This window comes from Camelus ferus, chromosome 13 (genome assembly GCF_009834535.1).
Source record: "Camelus ferus isolate YT-003-E chromosome 13, BCGSAC_Cfer_1.0, whole genome shotgun sequence".
In the NCBI taxonomy this organism is placed as follows: Eukaryota; Metazoa; Chordata; class Mammalia; order Artiodactyla; family Camelidae; genus Camelus; species Camelus ferus.
Window position 1 is genome coordinate 19,599,792 of NC_045708.1, and position 21,791 is coordinate 19,621,582.

At 39.9% G+C, this 21,791-nt stretch overlaps 1 protein-coding gene across 1 annotated transcript; it reads right to left on the bottom strand.

Annotated features, from left to right (window-relative positions):
* Positions 1-279: 279 nt before the first annotated feature.
* Positions 280-20,810, bottom strand: DNAJC8 (DnaJ heat shock protein family (Hsp40) member C8). The gene is made up of 9 exons (XM_006173710.3): positions 20,667-20,810; positions 18,159-18,260; positions 10,265-10,321; positions 7,820-7,886; positions 7,206-7,300; positions 5,572-5,643; positions 3,105-3,196; positions 2,133-2,208; positions 280-1,104 (listed from the first exon to the last, which is right to left on the bottom strand). Exons 1-9 carry the CDS (start codon positions 20,742-20,744, stop codon positions 982-984), a joined length of 762 nt encoding a protein of 253 aa, XP_006173772.1. The 5' UTR covers positions 20,745-20,810; the 3' UTR covers positions 280-981.
* Between the last annotated feature and the right edge of the window lie 981 nt (positions 20,811-21,791).

Genomic DNA, 21,791 nt, shown 5'->3' on the forward strand with positions numbered 1-21,791 from the left:
ATTTAATCCTCAAAATAATCAGTATTTTTATGTCACGCAGAAATAATATTGGCAACACCCACTGAGCACTATGGTAGCTACCTTATATATGCCACAGCTAATAATCCTCCCTAAAAGCTGCCAGTGATGTATTATTCCCATTGGTAGATGAAGAAACTAAAGTTCAGCAAAGGAGTGGTTGGGAGCCAGGTCTGTCCAACTCCAAAGTGTACTGCGGTTGGGCCAAGCCGGACAAGAGACCCACCCTTGAATAATACCTGAGGAAGAGTCCAGCAGTGGTTAGGGTATAAAAATTTATTACACATACAGAATATTACCACTAACAAATGCAGACAGGCTAGGACTCAACAGTACTGGATGGTGGGTGGCCAGCTGTTTGGAAAGTGAACAGGTTTGGGTGGCTTGGAGCCTCATGCCACGCGGATTGGTCAGTCAGACAAGAAAGCATGAGCCAAACACCACGGGATGTCAGGGCATCGAGTGACTGCTGTGTGCCCACTGCCTTCCCCATCTGATCTGGAGCTTCGAAGGATGCCACACCCAGAAGCAAGCAACTGAAGCAAAGGGGCTTCCTAAGGTGGCCCAGGCTTGTCTGAAGTCATGGCAACACCGTTTTAAGCAATATGTTTAATTGGATGATTTCCACAAACTATACATGAAGTTTCTAACCATCACAATCCAGTGAAGTACAAAACATTAAGTTACAGGCTGTGGGAAGAGAAGGCAGCACCAATGGTGGCACCTTCCAGTCCTGGTTGTTCTAGGGGTAGGGGTGGGGGAAGGTTTTCTTTTTTAAACCAAGCCCCTCATTTCAATGTACAAAAGAATTACTCTGATTGATATTAAATTGTATTGAAAACAAAATGGACTAAAAAGCAAATACTACTCTATGTTGGGGTGAAAATGGGAGGAAAGAATGAGTCCTTCAAAGCAGGAGGGGAGACAGTTGAGGGAAGGTTCTGTGGCTGTGACCCCAGGTGGTCACTCACGCTGCTCCATTTTTACTTTTGGTGGTCTCAGGAAGGTCCGGTTTTTCTTCTCTTTCTTCCCCTTCGTATTTGCTTGGAAGTTTCGCCAGCTGTCCACACGACCATCTCGACTTTCCTAAGCACCAAAGAGGTTTGAGGTGAGGAAACCAGTTGAGAGGAAGGGCCTGAGCCCGCTCTGCCGCTCCCCTGGAGCCCAGCCCAGCTCTCTGGAATAACCCAAGAGCACAACAGAGCAGAGCTTTCCTCCCATTTCCATGGGCCCAGAGAAAGGTCATGCCAGAAGGCAGGATAAGCCACAGGCTGAAAAGGAGGACAAGATGAGTAATACTCATCACAAGGAGGCCACCGTGTGCTGGGGGACGTCTGGGCTAGACATTCAGCCATGCTGTTTCTAATCCTCACAAAAAGCTGACTGCGGTGCGTTGTGCCACTGGCATTTCATAAGTGAAGACACCAAGGCTAAGAGAGGTTGAATCCTTTTCTCAAAGCCACGTGGCTAGCCACAGGATAGCCTCTCTTTCCCCTACACCTTCCTCCTGCCCTCTAAAACCTGGATGGAGACGCAAAGCAAGCACAATGCCTAGCCAGCTGCTATGGGAGGGCCACCAGTGTCCCTCCGTCTTACTGAGGGGACTACTCATTTTCTCTCTTTGCATACACACAGTGGGACAGAAACAAAGCCATCAATTCTGGTTAGCCAATCCCTACCTGAGTCCTAAATCTTACAGAAGATAAGACCAAATGTTGCCCAATTCAGGAAACGGGCTGAGCCCCTGAAGGATATAACCACGATGTCAAAGAGGAATCAAGTTTAAAAGCCCTAAATCCCGCCACAGACAGGATACCGGGGTCAGAAGAACCTCAGTTTCTACTAAGTAGGGCACTACTCCAAGGTTACCCCCGAAATTACACGTACACTGTCCCTGAGCCCACGTGGCCGCTGTGCCCATCACACTGCTGCCAAGGTTACAGAGCATCAAAGCAGCTGAGCCAGGACTCATTCTCCAAACCCCCCGCTCTTCCCCACATAAGCCATTTCCTCGTCAGCCCCAGTCAGCCCCAGGAATGCCTAGGAACCAAGTTTCCACACTGGGAAGTTTTCTTACTCTGGAATAAGAGCCCCTGGCCACCTTGGAAACTTACCTCAAAATTTTTCTGCCATTCCCTTTCTCGTTTGGCTTTTTCTTGAGCTTCAATCTCTTCTTCCCTTTGTCGCTTCCTAGGAGGAAAACCAGGCCATGGGATTTATATGATACTTAGAGACTGTGTTAACCACACAACTTAGGCATCTCCCCACAGAAGCAAGTGTATAAAGTAAGTCAGCTCCCTAGGGTTCTCCAAGGATGGCTGTCTGCCTGGAAAGGGCTAAAAGCTCTTCATGAATGTCTCACTGTAAAACATGCAGATGAGACCATAAGGAGGGCTGTGGGCAAGATACAGATAACCAAGTTACAGAGAAAGACAGATAAGGTCATCAAAGCCCAGCCGACACTAATCGGAGGTTCTGGGCTCAGTCCATGACAGAGCTGTCTCCAGGACCTAGGCCACCTACTTCAGTAGACTGACCATTACAACAGCAGAGGTTCTTATTCAAGAGACTCTCTGGACAAAACCCTTTACTAAAACAAGGAAACAAGGACATTTCACACAACCTTAACTAACATGACCCAGTTATTGCTAAACACCAAGCAACAATACAAAATACATAAACTAAATTAACTTCAAGATTTCTGATGAGCAAGGAAAATCACACTTTAGGACACAAAACATTTTGTAAGTAATTACACTGTACAATACTACACCCTCACCAAAGCTGTAGCCACTAGTCACACAAAAGGCTCTGGCCTCAGTAACTGCCTACTTCACTCCAGGAAATTGGGAAGAAAACATATAGCACTCTTGATTATAAACTCCCTAAGGCCTATTCAATATTTCCCAAAAGTAAGAGAAAATTCCTTACCCTAGTGACTCAAAAGTTTGGCTCTTTCAGGTAACTATTTAAGACAGTGTCTTAAATGATGTACAGCAAAATTCCTTCATCAGGAAAATCTCCGAAGACTGTCTTGGTTAATCTAGGCATTTAGACATGGCTTAAACAAAGATACTGATATATACCTTTCATGCATCTCTTTGGCTTCTCTCTCTTTCCTTTTAATTTCCAGCTCAGCAAAGAGTTTCATGGTCTGTTTGTATACTGCTTGTTTGAACTACAAAAAAAAAATTAAGAACAAAAAAAGGTAAATAATTTTACCAGCAACTTAAATCAAAATCTTCCGAGAGAACCACTTAATGATGATGGCTCTCTCCTAGGAGATAAATAACACATCTGCCTATGCGATCTTTCCACTTTCACCATGTGAATGATACAGAAGAAACCTGCGCTAGTAAAAAGTACCAATTAAAAAAAAAATTGAAATTCTAGAGGGCCCTTTCCTCCAGAATTTTCATTTTCTTCTCACAGATATTTTCTAACTACTCTGTGCTAGGAACCAAGTGAGACACTAGAGCTATGCAGCTGCTGTCAGGCAGACTAGTCTCAGGCGTCTACTGACTATGGCAGGGCAGGTAGATGTCCCCCATCCATGCCCCGTTATCTTATAAAACCCCTTATCTCCCGTCTTGTAAAACCTCTTGTTAAAGCACGTGGCCATACAGCATAAAAGCCTGTATTTCCCAGGCTTCTTTGTAGCTAGGTGTAGTCATGTAACTTAAATTTTATCCAATGAGTTATCACGAAAAGTGATGTAGCAACTTCCGGGAATGTTCTTAGAGGGAGCCCACTTGTCCCTTCCTGCCCCCTTCCTCTAACCCTGCTGTTTGAACACGTGTTGAGTTGATGACACATCCTGTACTGTGAGGATGGGGCCAATACACTTGTTGGCAGAGCCACAGAAAGGAGGACACTGAGTCCTTGAATGACACATGGTCCAGGGCTGCCACACCAGCAGCCACCTTCTCAAAGACTATTAAACAAGAGAGAAAAAAGTCACTAACTGGTTCAAACCACCATCAATTGGGGTCTCAGTTGTATGCAGTTGAACTTAAATTCTAACTCATACATTGGCAGAAACAGATAATACAACATTAGACAGAAAACAAAACTCTATCTTTAAAACTTTTCCCCCAAATATGAAGTATTTTAAATAAAGAAATAAAAAAAAACCATCACGTTAAGTTCATGGGGTTTATTTGCTAAAATCAGAGACACTGGAGCAAAGAGTGATATATGAAGAAAAAGGGAAGTAAATTACTGTTACTTCTCTTTAATACTGTTACCTGCCAGGCACTACTCAATGAAAGCAATGCTGACAAATTCCAGTCCCTAATAAGGACACACGTCAAAGAGGTGAAAGAATCTGTAATGAATATTTCAATATTTTTAAAAGCTTCTAGATGAACAGTTACTGGTGATTTTTACTTTTTTATATTTTCCTGCCTTTTCCAAATTTCCTATCATTAGCATATGTTTCTTTGTAATCAGGAAAAAAAGACAACTAAAAAAAGTTAAGGTTCTCAATAACTTAGAACCAAGGAGTATTTATAAGAGGTTTTTCAGAAAAGACTAAAAAGTATAATTAAAGAGAAGAGAAAGTAGGACTGAGGAGGAAAAAACTAAAATACTGGAATGGAGTAAACCCAAAACAGGTGGCTAGTGGAAAAGATGACATAATAGTTCTCAAGCAGAGTTCCCACACAGAAGAGAACACCAGTCACTGTAAGTAAAACCACTGAAGGAAGAAGTTGATAGGAGATTTCCCTAGCAAGACAGCATCTCCTCAACCAATCTTTAAAAAAATAAAAAAAGGTAAGTATGCGGATAGGTTACTTATTGACCTAACTTGGGGCAAGATTAAGATGCCTTTATTATTTTTTTAAGCTAGTGAGGCAATCAGACACAAATATGTGAGTAAAATCTCCCTCTTAACCAGCCTCCACTGAAGAACCCCTGGGATTACCCGATGCTCCCCATTTCTTGGCAGCACATCACTGCCTGGAGCACAGTGAGTACCCGCGGCTAGTAGACAGCTGCTCACCCAGAGTCATTTGTGGTTACTCCCAAAGCTGCCTATCCCAGTTGCAATGACTAGTGTACTTATGTGGTGTAAATATCACAGAAATTGATGATTGTGGTTATTAAAATAAATGCTTGTTGGTTCTTTTAAAACTAAGTGGAATACTTTAGAAAGATTCAATAAACGTTAAGTCCCTAAAAATAACTGCGGGTGAGACATCTGGAAAAGACTGAAAAAAGAACCTAGGATTTTGCTCTTGGTTTCCTTCACAGGTACCTAAGTTTTCAATGCACATCAAAAGAAATTAGACACTATGGATAATGCTTTGTGTTTTATAAAATAAAGTCAACTGTGAACTCCAATGACCAGACACACCCTCGAAGAAAAGGCCACAGCCCTATGTCCAAAACAATGTAAAATTTTCAAAAAGGTGGATGAATATACATTTAAATATTTTAAATTAAAATGTTTCTAGCACATATGCATCATTCTTTAGGCTTCCCTTTCTTTCACCCAAGTACTGAACCCAGTCCCACAAGATGAAGTGCCTTTTCCCACGTTTAATTTACCAGCTCAGGATCATCCTCCTCCACATTTGTAGGCTTTCCTTCCTTCTTCAATTGCTTTTTTCGCTCTTTCACCTAAAAAAGAATTTTTTTCCATCAAAAAATGAGCACTCATACTTTGAGAATATCCATTTTTAAGCTGCACACAAATGCTATGTGCACTTTTCTATGGGTATACAAAAAGTTTGCAGTGAGTAAAAGATAAGCCTCTCCCCTCCCCTCCAAAACAGCAATGCAATCAAAGAAAACTAGGAACCAGGAGTCCTTACTCTAACCTCACCCAAAATGCAACACAAGGGGACCAGCAGGGGAGTTGTCCCCAGTTCATCAGATCCTAGGCCAGATCCAAAGAGCCTTTGATACACTGAACAAATTATGGATTTATTTTTCATAGCCTGTGGTTATGTGTTTATAGCAAGGAAGTATATTTGTCAAGTTTCAGAAGAAGCTACAGAATTTGTGGCATTGAGTATCACTGTTTTCTGGCATTTCTAGAACTGCATTCTGGATAATTTTCACTGTGAAACCTTCTTAAGCCAGTAATTTTCACATTACATTAACTGATGTTTTTATCACTTTGGCCACCATTGAGATTCCTCCCCCAAAATAAATATACCCATTCACACAAGAATGACATTACTCCGTTAAATTACCATTTAGTCCAGCAAAAAGCCATGTGCCTTCTAAGCTCAGAAAGGCCCTACTGCCACCCTGTGGTCTGAAAGCCTGAGGATGGCTCCTTTACAGGCAAAATATAGAGGAAGGGTAACCACCACAATAATTCATGGACAAGCTGGCAGGTTCTTTTCTGATTTCTACCAGAATTTGGCCCTCAGATGCCATTTCCAACACACAATCAGCAAGATACCGTTATGGCAGTCCGTCTCCTCTCTCTCCTCATTTTCCTCACCTAAACTGGACTCATTTTTATTACTGGTTATACAGCTGTCTCTGATTCCACAGTTCTCCAGAGGAAAAGTTACATCCATATTCACTCCCAACTGAAACAGCTCTTATAAACAACCTCGAGATTCTTATCCCAGCATGAAAAAAATTAAAATAAAGACCTTTCTTACCTCAAGGAAGCTACGTTAACATTTCCCACCAATCAGGAGATTTAGGTAATGCAAAAAAATAAAGCCAGCTATAACTGACTTTATTTCAATTGAGTCCTCCCCAAACCTGTTATTAATACAGACATGTACCTTCTCCTATTTTTTTTTTTTTTAACTACTCATATCCCCTTGTCAGCCTTTCTCAATCCCATGGTTCAACCCCACAACAGAGGCAAGAATAAAAGTTCAGGGTCAAGTAGCACCATGGTTACTCTACTTTTCCACACTGAGAATGGGGTAATACAACAATATGTGATGACAGGGCAAGAAAAGTCCTCTTTCCACAACCTGGAACTGGTAAGGAAAGAGGCAGGAGCAGTGTCCTAGTCACTCCTTGTCCTGAGCTCTAGGGGTCAAGGATAACTTTAGGCACGCACTATTCATGACCGCCACAGCAAAGTGGAGGAGACCACAGAAGCAGTCATGCCAGTCAGGCATTGCTGTGTTAACATTTACCCTCCTACAAGGTGCCCGAGGCTTACTAATACTTCCTGTAAACACAGCAGCACTATAAATACTTACGGTGTGTTCCACGTATTCTTTTCCTGCCTGAATTACATCCAGGGCCCTCTTCTTTTGTTCCTGATCCAGTAGCAACTTGTAAGCTTTGTCCACAGCTAATGCAAAACATTGAAATTAACTGTTTCTGCAAACACCCTCTGAAAGTCTGAACTATACTCAGGCAGTGTAAATGGACTTGTGCCATCTAAAAGCATTCCCTTCTTTGTTAAAGTATTTACTGTTGTTAAACTAATTTAAAAACATACAACTATAACAATGACTTTCCTTGAGTGCCTTGGAAAAAATTAAATAGACACTCAAGGCTAAATACACCACATCAAGATTTAATTCAGTGATCAAATACTTTCAATTATTTTTATGTTCAAAGGAAAAAAATGATCCTATGCAGTAACAGTCTTTGTTGGCACATAAAAATTTTAACAAAGCAAAGTTAAGGTCTACTTCTAAACAGCAACATTCTGCTTTGAAATGACAGCTGTTCTACTGAAAACCACAGCTTCTTCATGACCAGAAGACAAAACTGTTTAACATTTTTTTTCTTGATCCAGGATTAGGAACAGTTAGTCCCTAGCATTGACAATATATTACTTAGAAGCAGGTAAATTTACAAATACCTTCAAAAGCCTTTTGTGCTCTGTCAGCGTCATCTTGATTTTTGTCAGGATGCACTAATATGGATAACTATAATAAGAGAAAAGTTAGGTTTGTCAATAACAGAAACATTTAGTAACTTTTTGCCTGCACCATGCCTCTCCAGAAAGCCAAAAGCTCTAAGGTATTACAGCAAAAACTGTCAGCCAGAAGAAGCACTTTTTAAAAATTAAAAAATATCATAAAATTACCAGAAGTATTGGTCCTTAACAAAATTCAAGTACCAAAAGGTAACCAGACACACAGGTGGAAAACATTTGGTTGAGAACAAATGTAAGCCTAGCATCACGAGGATGTTGTGATAATCCGGGGGAGGGAAGGGAACGAAAAGTACCAAGTTCCTTTTATATTTCTTATACTGAACACTCAAGAGAATAAAACAGTTATGAGGTATCATCTCTTTCCTCAAAGAACTTCTAATACCAAGCAGTGGCTCTCACCTCAGGCTGTGCTCCAACCCTGTGAAGATTTTCAGAAATACAGAGGTCTACTTTCTAGCCTGAGACTTTCTTAATCAGTCTCCGACATCTGTACTTTTCAAACCTCTGCCAGACTGGGTATCGTGTGATAGTAAGAAATTAGTGTTGTTAGGTGTGACAAGTAGTTATGTAAGAAATTGTCTGTTTTTATTGGGGGGGGAGGTACCTGCTGAAGTACTTAGGGGTGAAGTATTGTGGTGTCTGTAATTTGTTTTACAATTCAGCCAAAAATAGACAGTTAATGAAGCAAACTGTTGCACACAGATGATGAGTATATGAGAGTTCATTGCTTTATTCTTTTAAAAATAGAATTAAAATTTCTTATAATAAAAAAATTAAAAAATAAAAACCTCCACAGGTGATTCTTTCAGACAGCCAGGATTAAGAACCACTGACCTACCATCGCCAACTGACAGAAACAGTTCGAACAGAGGGACTGTGTTCGGGGATGATAGCAAGTGGGACTCTAATGCTAAATTCAGCATTAGTGGAACTGGACTTCTGAGTTCTAATTTCGACTTCAATCACCTATTAGCTGTGAGACCTTGAGCAATTCACTTAATCTATCTCTACCTCAGTTTCCTCCTCTCTAAATGGGACAATACTATATATGTATATCTTACTGGGTTGCTGTAAGGATGAAATGAAATAATGCAAGTAAAGAACTTAGCATACTGTCTAACGCACGTAGACAACAGTTAGCATATAAAGAGGATATACTACATGCCAAGACCTAGTCTAAGTGTTTTATGTGTATTAACCCATTCAAATCCTTATGACAACCCCAAGGGTAGTCACCATTATTATGTGCATTTTACAAATGAGGTAACAGGCACAGAAAGGTTGAAAGTAATTTGCCAGAGTTCACACTGCTTGTAAGAGGCACAGCCACGATTGAAACTCAAGTCATACAGCTCCAACACTCAGCTCCAACACTCACACTCAACTACTAGGCCCTATTAATGACTAAATAGGAACTCTTATTGAGTTCTTTGTATAGCTATGTAAATTATTTAAAAGTTTTGACTATGAATCTGAATGACTGCTTGTTTAATTGGGAAAGAATACTAATGTATTACATCAGAAAACTTGAAATTTTAGAAAAAGGGAAAAAAGTTGAATGTAAGTGCAGAGTAGAACTCAGGGAGAAAAAAAAGTTATACGGTTATACAATGGGAAATGACTGAGTAGGCAAAAGTAAAAAACACCTTGGCTTAACAGCAGATCAGAAGATGATTATGAGTCAGCAATGTGGGGGCAATGACTATATTGAAAAAGCAAGCGTAACATTGGAATTAAAAAGTCTGCCATGCAGGAGCTGAGAATTATATTCAGCACCGGTCAGCTCTATTAAAATATGAAGTACATAAGAAAGAGGAGAGTTAAAAAAAAAAAAAAAGACATGAAATATACAGAAAACCTACTTTGCAAAGACATTACAGGGAATATGATTATTCAACTCAAAGAAGAAAGAGCTTGGGGGTTACTCAGCTGTTAAAACTGGAAGGGTGTTTTAAAAGGCTACTATAAAACTTTGTAGCTTGAGTTATTAATTAGAATGGGCAAGAATCAGAGGTTGTGGATCTCCATTCATAGAGAACTTTCAGAAAGCACTCTTTATAGAAAACAAGGTATCAGTTTGCAAAAGATAAAATTATTGAAGAATGGAGTCTTAAAAATAAAAAAACATTATGAATCTTTTGACATGTTCTCTCCTGGAAGCCAAGGGATTTGGTAAGTATGACTCCAAGTAAGCTCTACTATTCTACCTTGTACCCCTCCCTCTTAAGAGTTACATAGTCTTAAAAAAAAAAAAAAAAAGTTAAATTTTGGCCCAAAAGTCATAAAAGCAAGTCCTAAGAGAATCATGTGTTCAATACATTTTCAAAAGATTCAAACTCCATCTATTACAAGAATATAGTACCATACCTGCCGAAACCTCTTTTTTATTTCTTCATCTGTCACTTCAGGATCTATCTGAAGGACCTAAAAAAATCAAAATCAAAACTGTAAAAGAGATTATTAAAAGGATTTGTAAATGTAGAGATGCTCAGTAACTATACATATTATAATGAGCATCTAGAACAGCACTCAGCCTTCTAGAACAGAGCCTGGCACACAGTTCTAAAAAACACTCAGGAAATATAAATGAGTAAACTAATAACAGAGTAACAGCTATACTGTTCTAGGGTTCTCAACTAAAACAATGGTTATTTCACTCCATCAGAAAAATAATAAACTATCCTACGAACAAGGGACATGTTTCCAGAACATAAGAAAAATGTTGCATTTCTCCTTCATTCATTAAGAAAAGTACCCATCTCCAACTCATCTCTGCAAGTGTGGAAAAAGCATAGCACAACTCAACAGGGGAAAAATTAGGCTGGCTACCCGATTTTCATCTCAATCCAGAAATGCCCACTTGGCCCCACTTTACAGCTATAATTTACATGGCCCAGTAGTTCTCAATGGCCATCAGAATCACCTGTGGAAACATGAGCGCGAAGCCTGGGGCTCACTCTAGGAAAGTCTGATTCCAGCTCAGCAGAACTGGGGTACAGCCAAATGGAGGAAAATCTGTATTTTTTGAGCAAGAGTGCTTTAAAATTAAATTTTATCATTCTTCTCAAACCCTGGGTATCCTGGAGTTGACATTCCTCATGAAGGATTCCGACCCCATCACCACAAACACATACATTCATCCAAACATTTACATAGCAGCTACTACCTGCCGAACATGCTGCTACACGCTAGAAATGCAAAGACAAATAAGCAGGGGAAACTTTCTTAATTACCATATTAGTTTTTAAAAGAAGGGAGTATTATGTGATAAACATTTAAACCAGATGACTTTATAGTGAGTAGTCCATGGATTCAACACAGCACCTATTATTAACTTAGTATCCAAGGCCAGAGAAAAGTACTGAAGGGCAGCGGGTGAGGTCTGTTAGAAATTCAGAAGAGTAGGACCCCCATCAGTGTGACTGAATCATATTAAAGTTTGAGCAGCACTCGTAAGGAATGATGACGGCGGTCAGAAGTAAGTGCATCTGAAGCCAGAAGAACTGACAATCACTTATCAAGAGAGGCAAAGAGAAAAAAAAGAAAAGAAACCTTGAAATGGAAAATACATACCAGAGAAATCAAAACTGAAAAGTAATCTGCCAGGCTTAGTCAGATGCTTACAGGGAGGGTCTTAGGAAAACTTGTCAAGGTTTATAGCAAGCTTTCAAAACATTCAAGAGCCCACCTACAGCAGCAGAGTTACTGGCAGGCAGTGAAGCTGAATCACCCCTGCATTCAGTAGACTTCTGAAGGTTTTACAAGAGCACACCCATTCTCAAATGCCAGGCATATAATCGGGGTGAGGGAACTTCAAAACAAAGACTTTTCAAGAGTGAGTGCGCCTCCTCATACCTTCCCAAGGGGGAAAGGAATTGTGAAAAAGTCACTCAAGAGGAAAAATGCAGCCATGTAAGATTTACAGACAAAGGAAGGTAACTGTACATACACAAATATTCAGAGAACTTTACTTTTCCTTGCTTCTGGGAAAAAGGAATGTATTGGAGCAAACCAAAGTCCACCAAACCCAACAAAATGAATGTGAAAGGATGAAAATCATCCCACCTTCACAAAAAAAGCCTCAATAAAGCTGTAGGCTAGAAATACTCATGCCAAATGTAATTCATAAACCTTGATAGATTCCCAGGTTTAAAAAAACATAGCTATAATTGAGGGTTTTCTAGGCAACTAGGGCCACTTGCGTGTGGACTCTACACGATGTTACTGAATTACAGTAATGTTGTCTTTCCAAGGTGTGGTAATGGTGTTGTGGTTATGTGGAAATGTGTTCTTGTTCTGAGGAGATGCATACTAAAGTATTTACACATGAAGCATCAATGTCTGCAGCTTACTTTCAGATGATTTGGCAAAAACGAAGAGGTATGTATAAATACATACATGTGCTCGCACACACACACAAACACCCCAAAAGTTATTTTTCCAAGAGTCATAGCTCATGTTCACTAATCACTGGCAACAAATATTCACTGAGTGCCTTCAAAGCGAGCTAATCCAACTTATTTTCTATCTTGAGAGTTGGAGGTTCCATATGTGCCCACGAAACACAGTGAAGACAATAGGTCTATCCCTGTGGCCCAAATCTCTTAGAAGTCACCTTTGTATATACATTCAGCACAAACTTGTGCTAGAGGTTGTGTGTGCTATATACTGTGTTCACTATTGTTCTCACGGAATTTAAGGTGCACAATGGAAGGAACAGACAAACCACAAGTAATTCCTACCAAAATGATAAATGCCATATTACTGACATGGCTCTAAGGAAGCACACAGGTCTGTTCAGATCCTTGGAAGATTTTTCTGAATGCCTACTATGTCTCAAACTTTGGGGATACTGCAATGAAAAACCCAGTCTTGGATCTCGAAGAATTAATCAATCATCACACAAAAATGCTTGACTGTGGCATTTATAAGTTCCTGAACTCAAATAAGGGGCAACAGTCTCCTCTGGGATCTTCTGCTTCTAAGAAGAATTCACTCTTAAGTCATAACTGAACTCTCTGATCTGTTAATAATGTGCAAGCTCCAGAGTCCTGTGAGGTAAACACCTTTCTTTCCAACGTGCTAAAGAAGATAAAACAGAATACAAAGTCTGTGACACTGCCTTCTGGGGCCTTAAAGTTAAATCGAAAAAAGGAACACGAAAAAGGCAGGATTGAGCAGGGGCACAGGTTCATCTAAGCTTATGGAAAGAAGTGGGAGAGGACCTTTAACCTAAGAACAACTGCAGGCTACGTAAGACGCTTGCATAATGGCTGAAGGTTAGAAATGTATCCAAAGAGGGAGCTGCAGAGATGGCAGGGAGGGGGGAAAACGCCCCTGGATTAGGATTCCTATAATAAGACCCCTCAGAGTCCCAGGCTAATTTCTCCCTTTTCTACCTGCTGCTCAGTAAGACGACATATAGGAAGACTACTCATGTATCAACTTACAGCTGAGAGAACAGCTATTACTGCATCACTTCCCCTTCCTAGAAAAGTCTGATTCACCTAGATGTCTCAATAGTTGTTGTATGAAACAACAGAAAGTTTCCTAAATTGCTAGGAACACCTAACTATGACTTACAGTCAAAAAGCAACTTTATAAGACAATGACACCCACCCTACAAAGCAGCCAGCACATTTATATAAAATAGAAAAGACAAAAATTTTAAGGGACAGTCATGGAGTCCTGCCCCCTCAAACACAATCTTACGCCTTCTCTATTTTTTTTTTTTTTTCGCTTGTTTGGGTTTTTTTTTTTTTTTTTTTTTTGGAAGGGGGAGTAATTAAGTTTACTTATTTTATGTATTTATCTGTTTACTTATTTATTTAATGAAGGCACTGGGGATTGAAGCCAGGACCTTGTTCACACTAAGTACACACTCTACCATTGAGCTATACCCTCCCCCCAACCTTACCATATTCTTTACACATCCAAACATACTTCTACAATCTGGACAGGAGCTACAAGGTAATGAGTTCCACTTTCAGGGCCACATCAACTGGTAGGGCAGTAAAATCCTAGCATTCATACTGATCCCAATGATCTGTTACTCTTCATCAATTAGATCTCTACAAGAAACAATAATTATCTTAACAAATAAATGGGTAAGTTATTTGCTCATGTGTCCCTTTTTCAAGGTACATACTATCTCAGTTTAAAAGTATGACTAAACAGAAAGAACATACCGCCAATTCTTTATCACCTTTCAAACATATTATCTCCCTCTACGCATCTCCCCCTCACCAAATCATATCAAAATATTCTCTAAACCTTTTATCTTCCTCTTCTCTTCCTAAGGAATGCAATCCAAACATGTTAAGTGGGGCTAGGCAAAGTACACATCTACTTTGGGTGGAAAGTCAAGATGGCCCAGAGCAGAGTGTCAGAGCCCATCCGGGACAAAGACAAAAAGCCACACAGGGAGAACTGGCCAGTCACATGGTGCTGGAGCCTAAATGGAGAGGATAGCATCCACAGAAAGGTAACCCAAAATAAATTCCAAAATGGGATGAGGAGGGCCTCTCCATTGACAGGTAGCCTGCCACAAGCTGTCAGAACCTAAGCAGGATGACACTGTCAATATGGAAGGTAGCCCAGTGTAGGACATCAGAGCCCAAGAGGGATAAGGAAGGTATCCCCATGAAAGATGGAAGTAGAGCCCAAAGGGTGTTTGAGACCAAACAGGATAAAGGGAATGTCCACTATGGGAAAATGGCCCAGCACAGGGTACAGGAGCCCAAACAAGGACATCTCCACAAAGAGTGGCCTAGCATGGGGTGTGGAAGCCTATGCATGGTGACATGGGTGCTCATGTAGGAGGGCATCCAAAGTAACAGGGCAGCCCAACTTGGATGCAGGTGCCCAAGTATACCTGGCACAGAGAGTTGGAACCTGAGCAGAATGAAGAGGCCCTCCACGTACCACATGACCAGAATTGTGGAGTCAGAGCCCAAGTAAGATGAGGAGGGTGTTCCCAGAAGAAGGCAGCCTGACTCAGGGTGTCAAAAGCCAGAGCAGGGAAGGAAGAACGCCTGCTTGGTGAGGAGGATGCCAGAGCCCAAAAGGCATGAAAAGAGCTCCCAGGGGGTGGAGGGCAGCCACAGGGAGCCAGAGCCACATACCCACAGCAAAGGGTGACCTGGCAGGGGAGTTTAGAGTTCAGGTGTGGGGAGAAGGGTTTTTGCACAGTGAGGCAACCTGGTGTGGTGTCAGAGTAAAGCAGTGTGAAGAGGGCATTTACACGAGGGAAGGAATGGCAATGGGAGATCAGCTGCATACAGGAGGATCAATTAAGCAAATATATATATTAAAGATAGTGGAAGGCAGATTTCTCATTATCAGAGAAGGGAACTATGAACATGGAAAGAAAAAAAACCTAGAGTAAACTCTGTGGTGTTGGATTGAACTTCTATGTAAATATGTGTATTTACACACACACACACACACACACACACTCTCTCTCTCTCTCTCCCCCTCTCCCCCCCACCCCTTTCCTTAGTCCTATCTAACAATAGGGTCTGGAAGTAGTGACATTCCAGTGGCACTGAATATACCGAGCACCCACGTTTGATTTCTAAATACCATTACTCTTCACTAAAAGGAATCAAAGCTTCTCAATTAAATGGTTAATACCAGGCTGGGTCAGGAAAAGTACAAGAATGCCCAATAATCAAAGAATGAAGAAGACATATCAAAAAGACAAGAGCTGGCTTGAAAGTAACCTACTGGCCAAATTTGGGACATTTGAGCATCACAATAAATATCGAATTATAACCCACTGAATAAAATAGGAAACCCCAAGTCTATATTGACAAATGAATACACTGAAACTTTGATAAGGACAGTATATTCACACAGTCTCAAAGGATCTCCTCACAAAACATTTATCAATTACAAACAGTAAAAAGTAACTTCATGAATAAACCTAGCACGCATCTTTTTATGTGACCAAGTTAGTATCAACAGTAATGGGATAAATCAAAATCACCTACCACTTTACAGGTTACAAAGAGAAGAACGCAGTATCACTTCTGCACTATTCCTGCCAACATTGTATAAACTGAATCTAATGTGAAGAAACATCAAACTCAAGCTGAGAAAAATGCTACAAAATAACTGGCATATAAACTTCAGAAAAGCCAGGGTCATGAAAGTCAAGGAGATTGAAGGAGACTAAAGAGACATGCCACCTAAATGTAATGGGAGATTCTGGACCAAATCCATTTGCTTTAAAGGATATTGAGACAATTAGCTAATATGAATGGGGCCTGAGGATCACATAGTAACAATGTATCAATGTTTACTTCCTGGTTTTGATGGTTACATTGTGGTTCAGTAGGAGAATGTTGTTTGTTAAAAAATATCCTGAAAGTATTTCCAGGAAAAGGGTCATCATATTGACAAATTAGTCTCAAATAATTTAACGAAGTCTTCATAATGTACTTGCAAATCTTTCTTTCTGCAGATCAGAGATTGTTTTGAAATGAAAAATTTCTTGAATTGTTTTAAAGTGAAAAAACTTCTTGAAAAATTCTCTTAAAAAAATAGAAACAATGGATGAACCTTGAAATTATTACACTAAGTGAAATAAGCCACATAAAGACAAACATCGTATGATTCCACTTACATGAGGCACCTAGAACAGGCATTCACAGACAGAAAGTAGAACAGAGGTTGGGGGTAGGAGGACTGGGGAGTTTTCAATTTGGAAAGACAGAAAATTTCTAGAAATGGAGAGTGGTGATGCTTGCACAACACTGTGAAATACTTAATGCCACTTAACTTTACACCTAAAAATGGTTAAAATGTTTAATTTTGCTATGTATATTTTACTACAATAAAAAAAGTGGGGGGAAAAGTTTTTTATAAGTGCTCAATAAGTGCTTTTTATAAGATGCAACAGTATTCATTTCAAAGTTGCTTACAATTGTGAACAATTAGAAACCAATTTATCACAGAATAAAGGAATTACTGAAATAATAATTACTTTTAAAAAGTATAATAATTTATATAACCATATAGCATTTAAAATAGCACAAAGTGTTCTAAGTGAAATAAGACAGAAAGAGAAAGAAAAATACCATATGATATCACTCATATGTGGAATCTAAAAAAAAAAGGACACTATGAACTCATCTACAAAACAGAAACAGACATGCAGACTTAGTAAACAATCTTATGGTTACTAGGGAGAGGGGGTAGGAAGGGATAAATTTGGGAGTTTGAGATTTATAAATGTTAGCCACTATATATAAAAATAGATTTTTTAAAAAGTTTCTTTTGTATAGCACAGGGAACTATGTTCAATATCTTGCAATAACCTTTAATGGAAAAAAATATGAAAATGAATATATGTATGTATATGCATGACTGGGGCATTGTGTTGTATACACCAGAAACTGACACACTGTAATTGACTGTACTTCAGTAAAATAAATAAATAAATAAAACAGCATGAAATGTATGACCCTCTGTTTTTAAATAACACATGTGTTTGTTTGTTTGTTTGTTTATGGGGTGGGGGTGGGTGATTAGGTTTATTTTGTTTGCTAATACAGGTGCTGGGGATTGAACCCAGGACCTCGTGCGTGCTAAACAGCTGCTCTACCACTGAGCTATACCCTCCCCCACTAAATAAAACTTTTAAATAAAACAGTTTGAACATAAACAGGCATTTTCTTAGGTGGGCTTATACATGACTATTCTTACTTTCTCTATATTTCAAATTTTTTTGTAAGAAATATGTGTTTTTATAATCAGGAAATGTTTGGGGGGAGGGTATAACTCAGTGGTAGAGTGCACACCTAGCATGCATGAGGTCCTGAGTTCAATTCCTTGTACCTTTACTAAATAAATAAACCTAATTACCTCCCCCCCCAAAAATTGTTTTTAATCTAGATACTATAAACAGGAAATGTTTAAAGTTATAAAACTAAGGAAACCCAGAAGCGTATTTGCTTGCCTATAATCTTGTGACCATTTTTTGATTGAGGTTTTTCACTGAGGTAAAACAGAAAAGTTTTAACAAGCAAATTAAATCAAAGACCCTAAATTTATCAAGGCTAGCTACCCCTCCACATCTGAAAATAAATCCATATATATTGGGGTTACTAAAAGACGAAAGTTCTGCTCACAATAAAATCACCCACAGGCAATTCCAACTATGCACAGTACAAATTAGGTATGTGTTCCAAAGTCGGCCTGCCTACAGCTATGTAAAGGTCCCTGTCACAGGTCACAGCAACATTGGGCAGCTCACCTCAAATGGGTTCAAATTGAAGTAGGAGGAACCAGGACGAGTCAATCTTTCAATCTGATTTTTGGATGTTAGAACTGAATCTCTCTTCTCTATTTGTTTCACCTAAAACAAAGAGGATAACAACTTCATTAGCAAAGCTCAATAACAAACTCTGAATTGTCATCTTAAGTTACTCACTGACATGTTCAGCAAACATTTGTGTATCTACATGTTCAAGGTATTCTGCTAAACATTTTGAGGAATAATTACAAGTTATCATTTACTGAAATTTAATATATAAACAGGTGTTTATTCCTCTCAACAATTCTATACGGTAGGTACCACTACTATCCCTATTTCGCAGATTAAAAAAACTGAGACGTAGAGAGGTTAACTGACTTGTTCCCAATCACCTAACTTGTAAACTAGAATTTTAACCCCATCAGTCTAACTACAGAAAAGGCAGCAAGAAGATTCAAAGATAAGTCATAGCCATTACCTTCAAAGAGCTTCCACTCTATAAATGGAAAATATACTTGTGTGTATTCACACTTAAATTTACAACTTTTTAAGGAAAAATACAATTACACTGAAATAGACACTAAAAGCAGCACTAAAAAAGTACATAGGAGAGAGCAAAAAACTGCCAATCTGACTCTTGTAACAGAAAAATCCCTGACCTGAAGACAATGCTAAGGAGAACAAGTACCAGGTAATCCCAGGAAAACATCCACTGTGCCACTGTCAGAGTTGGAATTTTAGTTGGAATGAATCTCTGGTATATTGCACACTATCTTTATTTCCATAGTCAAAACGAATTTGAAAAGGATTTCAGTAACATACAAAAGTCAACCCTCCCCAGCATCTAATCTTTCTCAGCATATTCCCTCTTCACTCTTCTGTAAAACAGCACGCCATTCCCCTGCATACTTTTTCCCCAGACTTATTTTTTTCTCATAGCACTTACCACTACTTGACAGTACATTGTGCATCTGTTTGTTTATCCTTCTCTATAGAATGCAAGCTCTATGAAGACAGGATTTTTCTGTTATTCACTACCATATCTCCAGGACCTAAACAGTATACTAGTCCACATGAGGGGCTCAATAAACAGTGGTTGAATGATATTACGAAGAGTCCTCCTTTAGGCACTTTCTCTCCTCCAATTAAACAAACTAGGATTGCTTTAAAAAAAAAAAAAAAACTGAACTAAGAAATATTAACTAAAACAAATTCCACTATAATTGCTGAGTCCCTTTCAAGTGAATTAGTCATTTCAAAAGGACAGACTATAATGGAGGTACGCATTTCCTTTTTTTAAGCTCAATATTTTGGAGAAACTACAACGTAACAAGCACTGTTACAAATACCAGAGATAAGGGAAAGGGTATAGCTTGGTGGTAGAGTGCCTGCCAAGCAAGCACAAGGTCCTGGGTTCAATCCCCAGTATCGCCACTAATTAATTAATTAATTAACCTAATTACCTCCCCACCAAAAAAAAAAAAATACCAGAGATAAAAAAATCAATGTGACATGGTGCTTAAATTTGAGCAGCTCACAGCCATGGATATGAGCAACTCCATTCCTCATATCCATGCCAATTTAAAGAGGTCCACTTTCAGCCTTCTTTCGACTCTTAGAAAGATGCTTTTACTTTATATTTAATGAAACCTTTTCTTATACATTAAACCCTTTAACCCTCATGAAAACTCTTGCTTTTATGTTAACTCCTGTTCTACATACGTGGAAACTGAGGATCAGTAAAATCAATGCCTTGGAAGAATTCAATCACAGTCATTACCTTCCATGAATCCAAATCGAGCTCCTCTGACCCCAAAAGGTAAGCTTTTCTTTAATTTATTCATTCATTTACACAACAAATACTTATGGAGCAACTCTTTTACTAGGCGCTGGAGATGCTACAGTAAACGAGGCTCAGACCAAATTTACTCCCCTCTTAACATGATATCAAGCTGTTACCTGTTGTAAGAACTAGAACAAATTATTTCACCTACCTAAACCTCAGGTTTGTCATCTGTAAAACGGAAATAATGCCTACCTGGCATGATGCACAGTGCCTAGCGTTCGCGAACGGCAAAAAAAAAAAAAACTATTAATACAACTCACTACCGAGGACTAAGAGTAGAGAGTGCTTCCGTTTGGAATAAAAATGAGGGCCAAGCAGGTTAAGTCTCTCCCAGGAAAGCCCAGCCCCCGCCAGCACCCCCCCCCAGCCCCCCAGCCCCTCGACAAGGCGGACTTGGGGAACTATGCGCGCGCCCAGGCACTTCGTTGGCCACACTGGCCGCCTCCCCGCAGACGTCGGACCCCCTCCCCTTTTTCGCTGCGCAGGGAATTTCCCAGCAGTATCAGGAGACGCACACACACCCCCAGCCACCCACCGCCCCCAAAGCCAGACAGGAGGGGCCGCCGAACGGTCCAGGCCAGGAGGGCCACTGCCTTCGCCAGCTGGGTGGGTAGCCCCAGGTGGGGTCGCCCCAGTGCCACTATTTCTCACTCTGTGTTCACCTCGCTGTAGAAGGTCATAAATGCTTCTTCCGTGCTGCCTCCGCCACCCGAAGCCCCGCTCTCTCCTGGAGCCGCCATTTCCCCGGCCCAGCCACCACGTGACTCTTGTGCGCAGGCGCTGCCTCACGTGGTTCTTACAGGCCCGCCTCTCTAGCCCCGCCCCCTTCCTTCAGCCCCTTAAAGGGTTCGCAGCTCAGCTAGACGTCTAATCTAAGTAAACTCTTTAAAATTGAGGTAAAATACATGTGACTTACAATTAACCATTTTAAAGGAACAATTCAGTGGTCTTTAGTACATTCACAGAGTTGTGCAACCACCACTTCTATCTAGTTCCAAAACGGTTGCATCACCCCAAAAGGATACCTGGCACCTAGTAAGCAGTTCCTCCCAATTCTTCCCAACCCCTCTCAATAATCTGTGTTCTGTCTCTATGGATTTACCTATTCCGGACGTTTCGTATAAATGCAATTGTACAATATGTGACCTAGCTTCTTTCACTTAGCATAATGTTTTCAAGGTTCATCCGAAGCATAGCAAATACCATCATTTCATTACGTTTTATGGCTGAATAGTATTCCACGTATGCATATACCTCAACTTGTTTATTCAATCATCAGATGATGGACATTTGGATTGTTTCCATCTTTTGGCTATTGTGAAATAGTGCTGCTATAAACATGTGTGTGAGAACCAGTTTTCAATTTGGTGGGATGGGGAGGGGAGGATATATACTTAGAAATGAAATTGCTGAGTCACATGGTAATTTTATACTTAAATTTTTGAGCAACTGCCAAGCTGTTTTCCACAGCCGCTGAACCATTTGCATTCCCACCAGCCGTGTAGGAGGGCTACAATTTCTCCACATCCTCACCAATGCTTATTATTTTACATTTTTAAAAAAAATTACAGCCTAGATGGATCTTTTGCATCCAGCAAGACCCTCCACTGGATACCCAGCTAGGAGATAATTAAGAAACAGCAGTATCTGAGAACTAAAAACAGAGCTTCTGAAGAAGGAATGGCACTTAAATATCTAGAAACACACCAAATTATTATCAGTGGGTGGTGGGCTTATAAGTGATCATTATTCCTATCCTGCTTTTGTGTTTTTTCTGTTTTGAACAT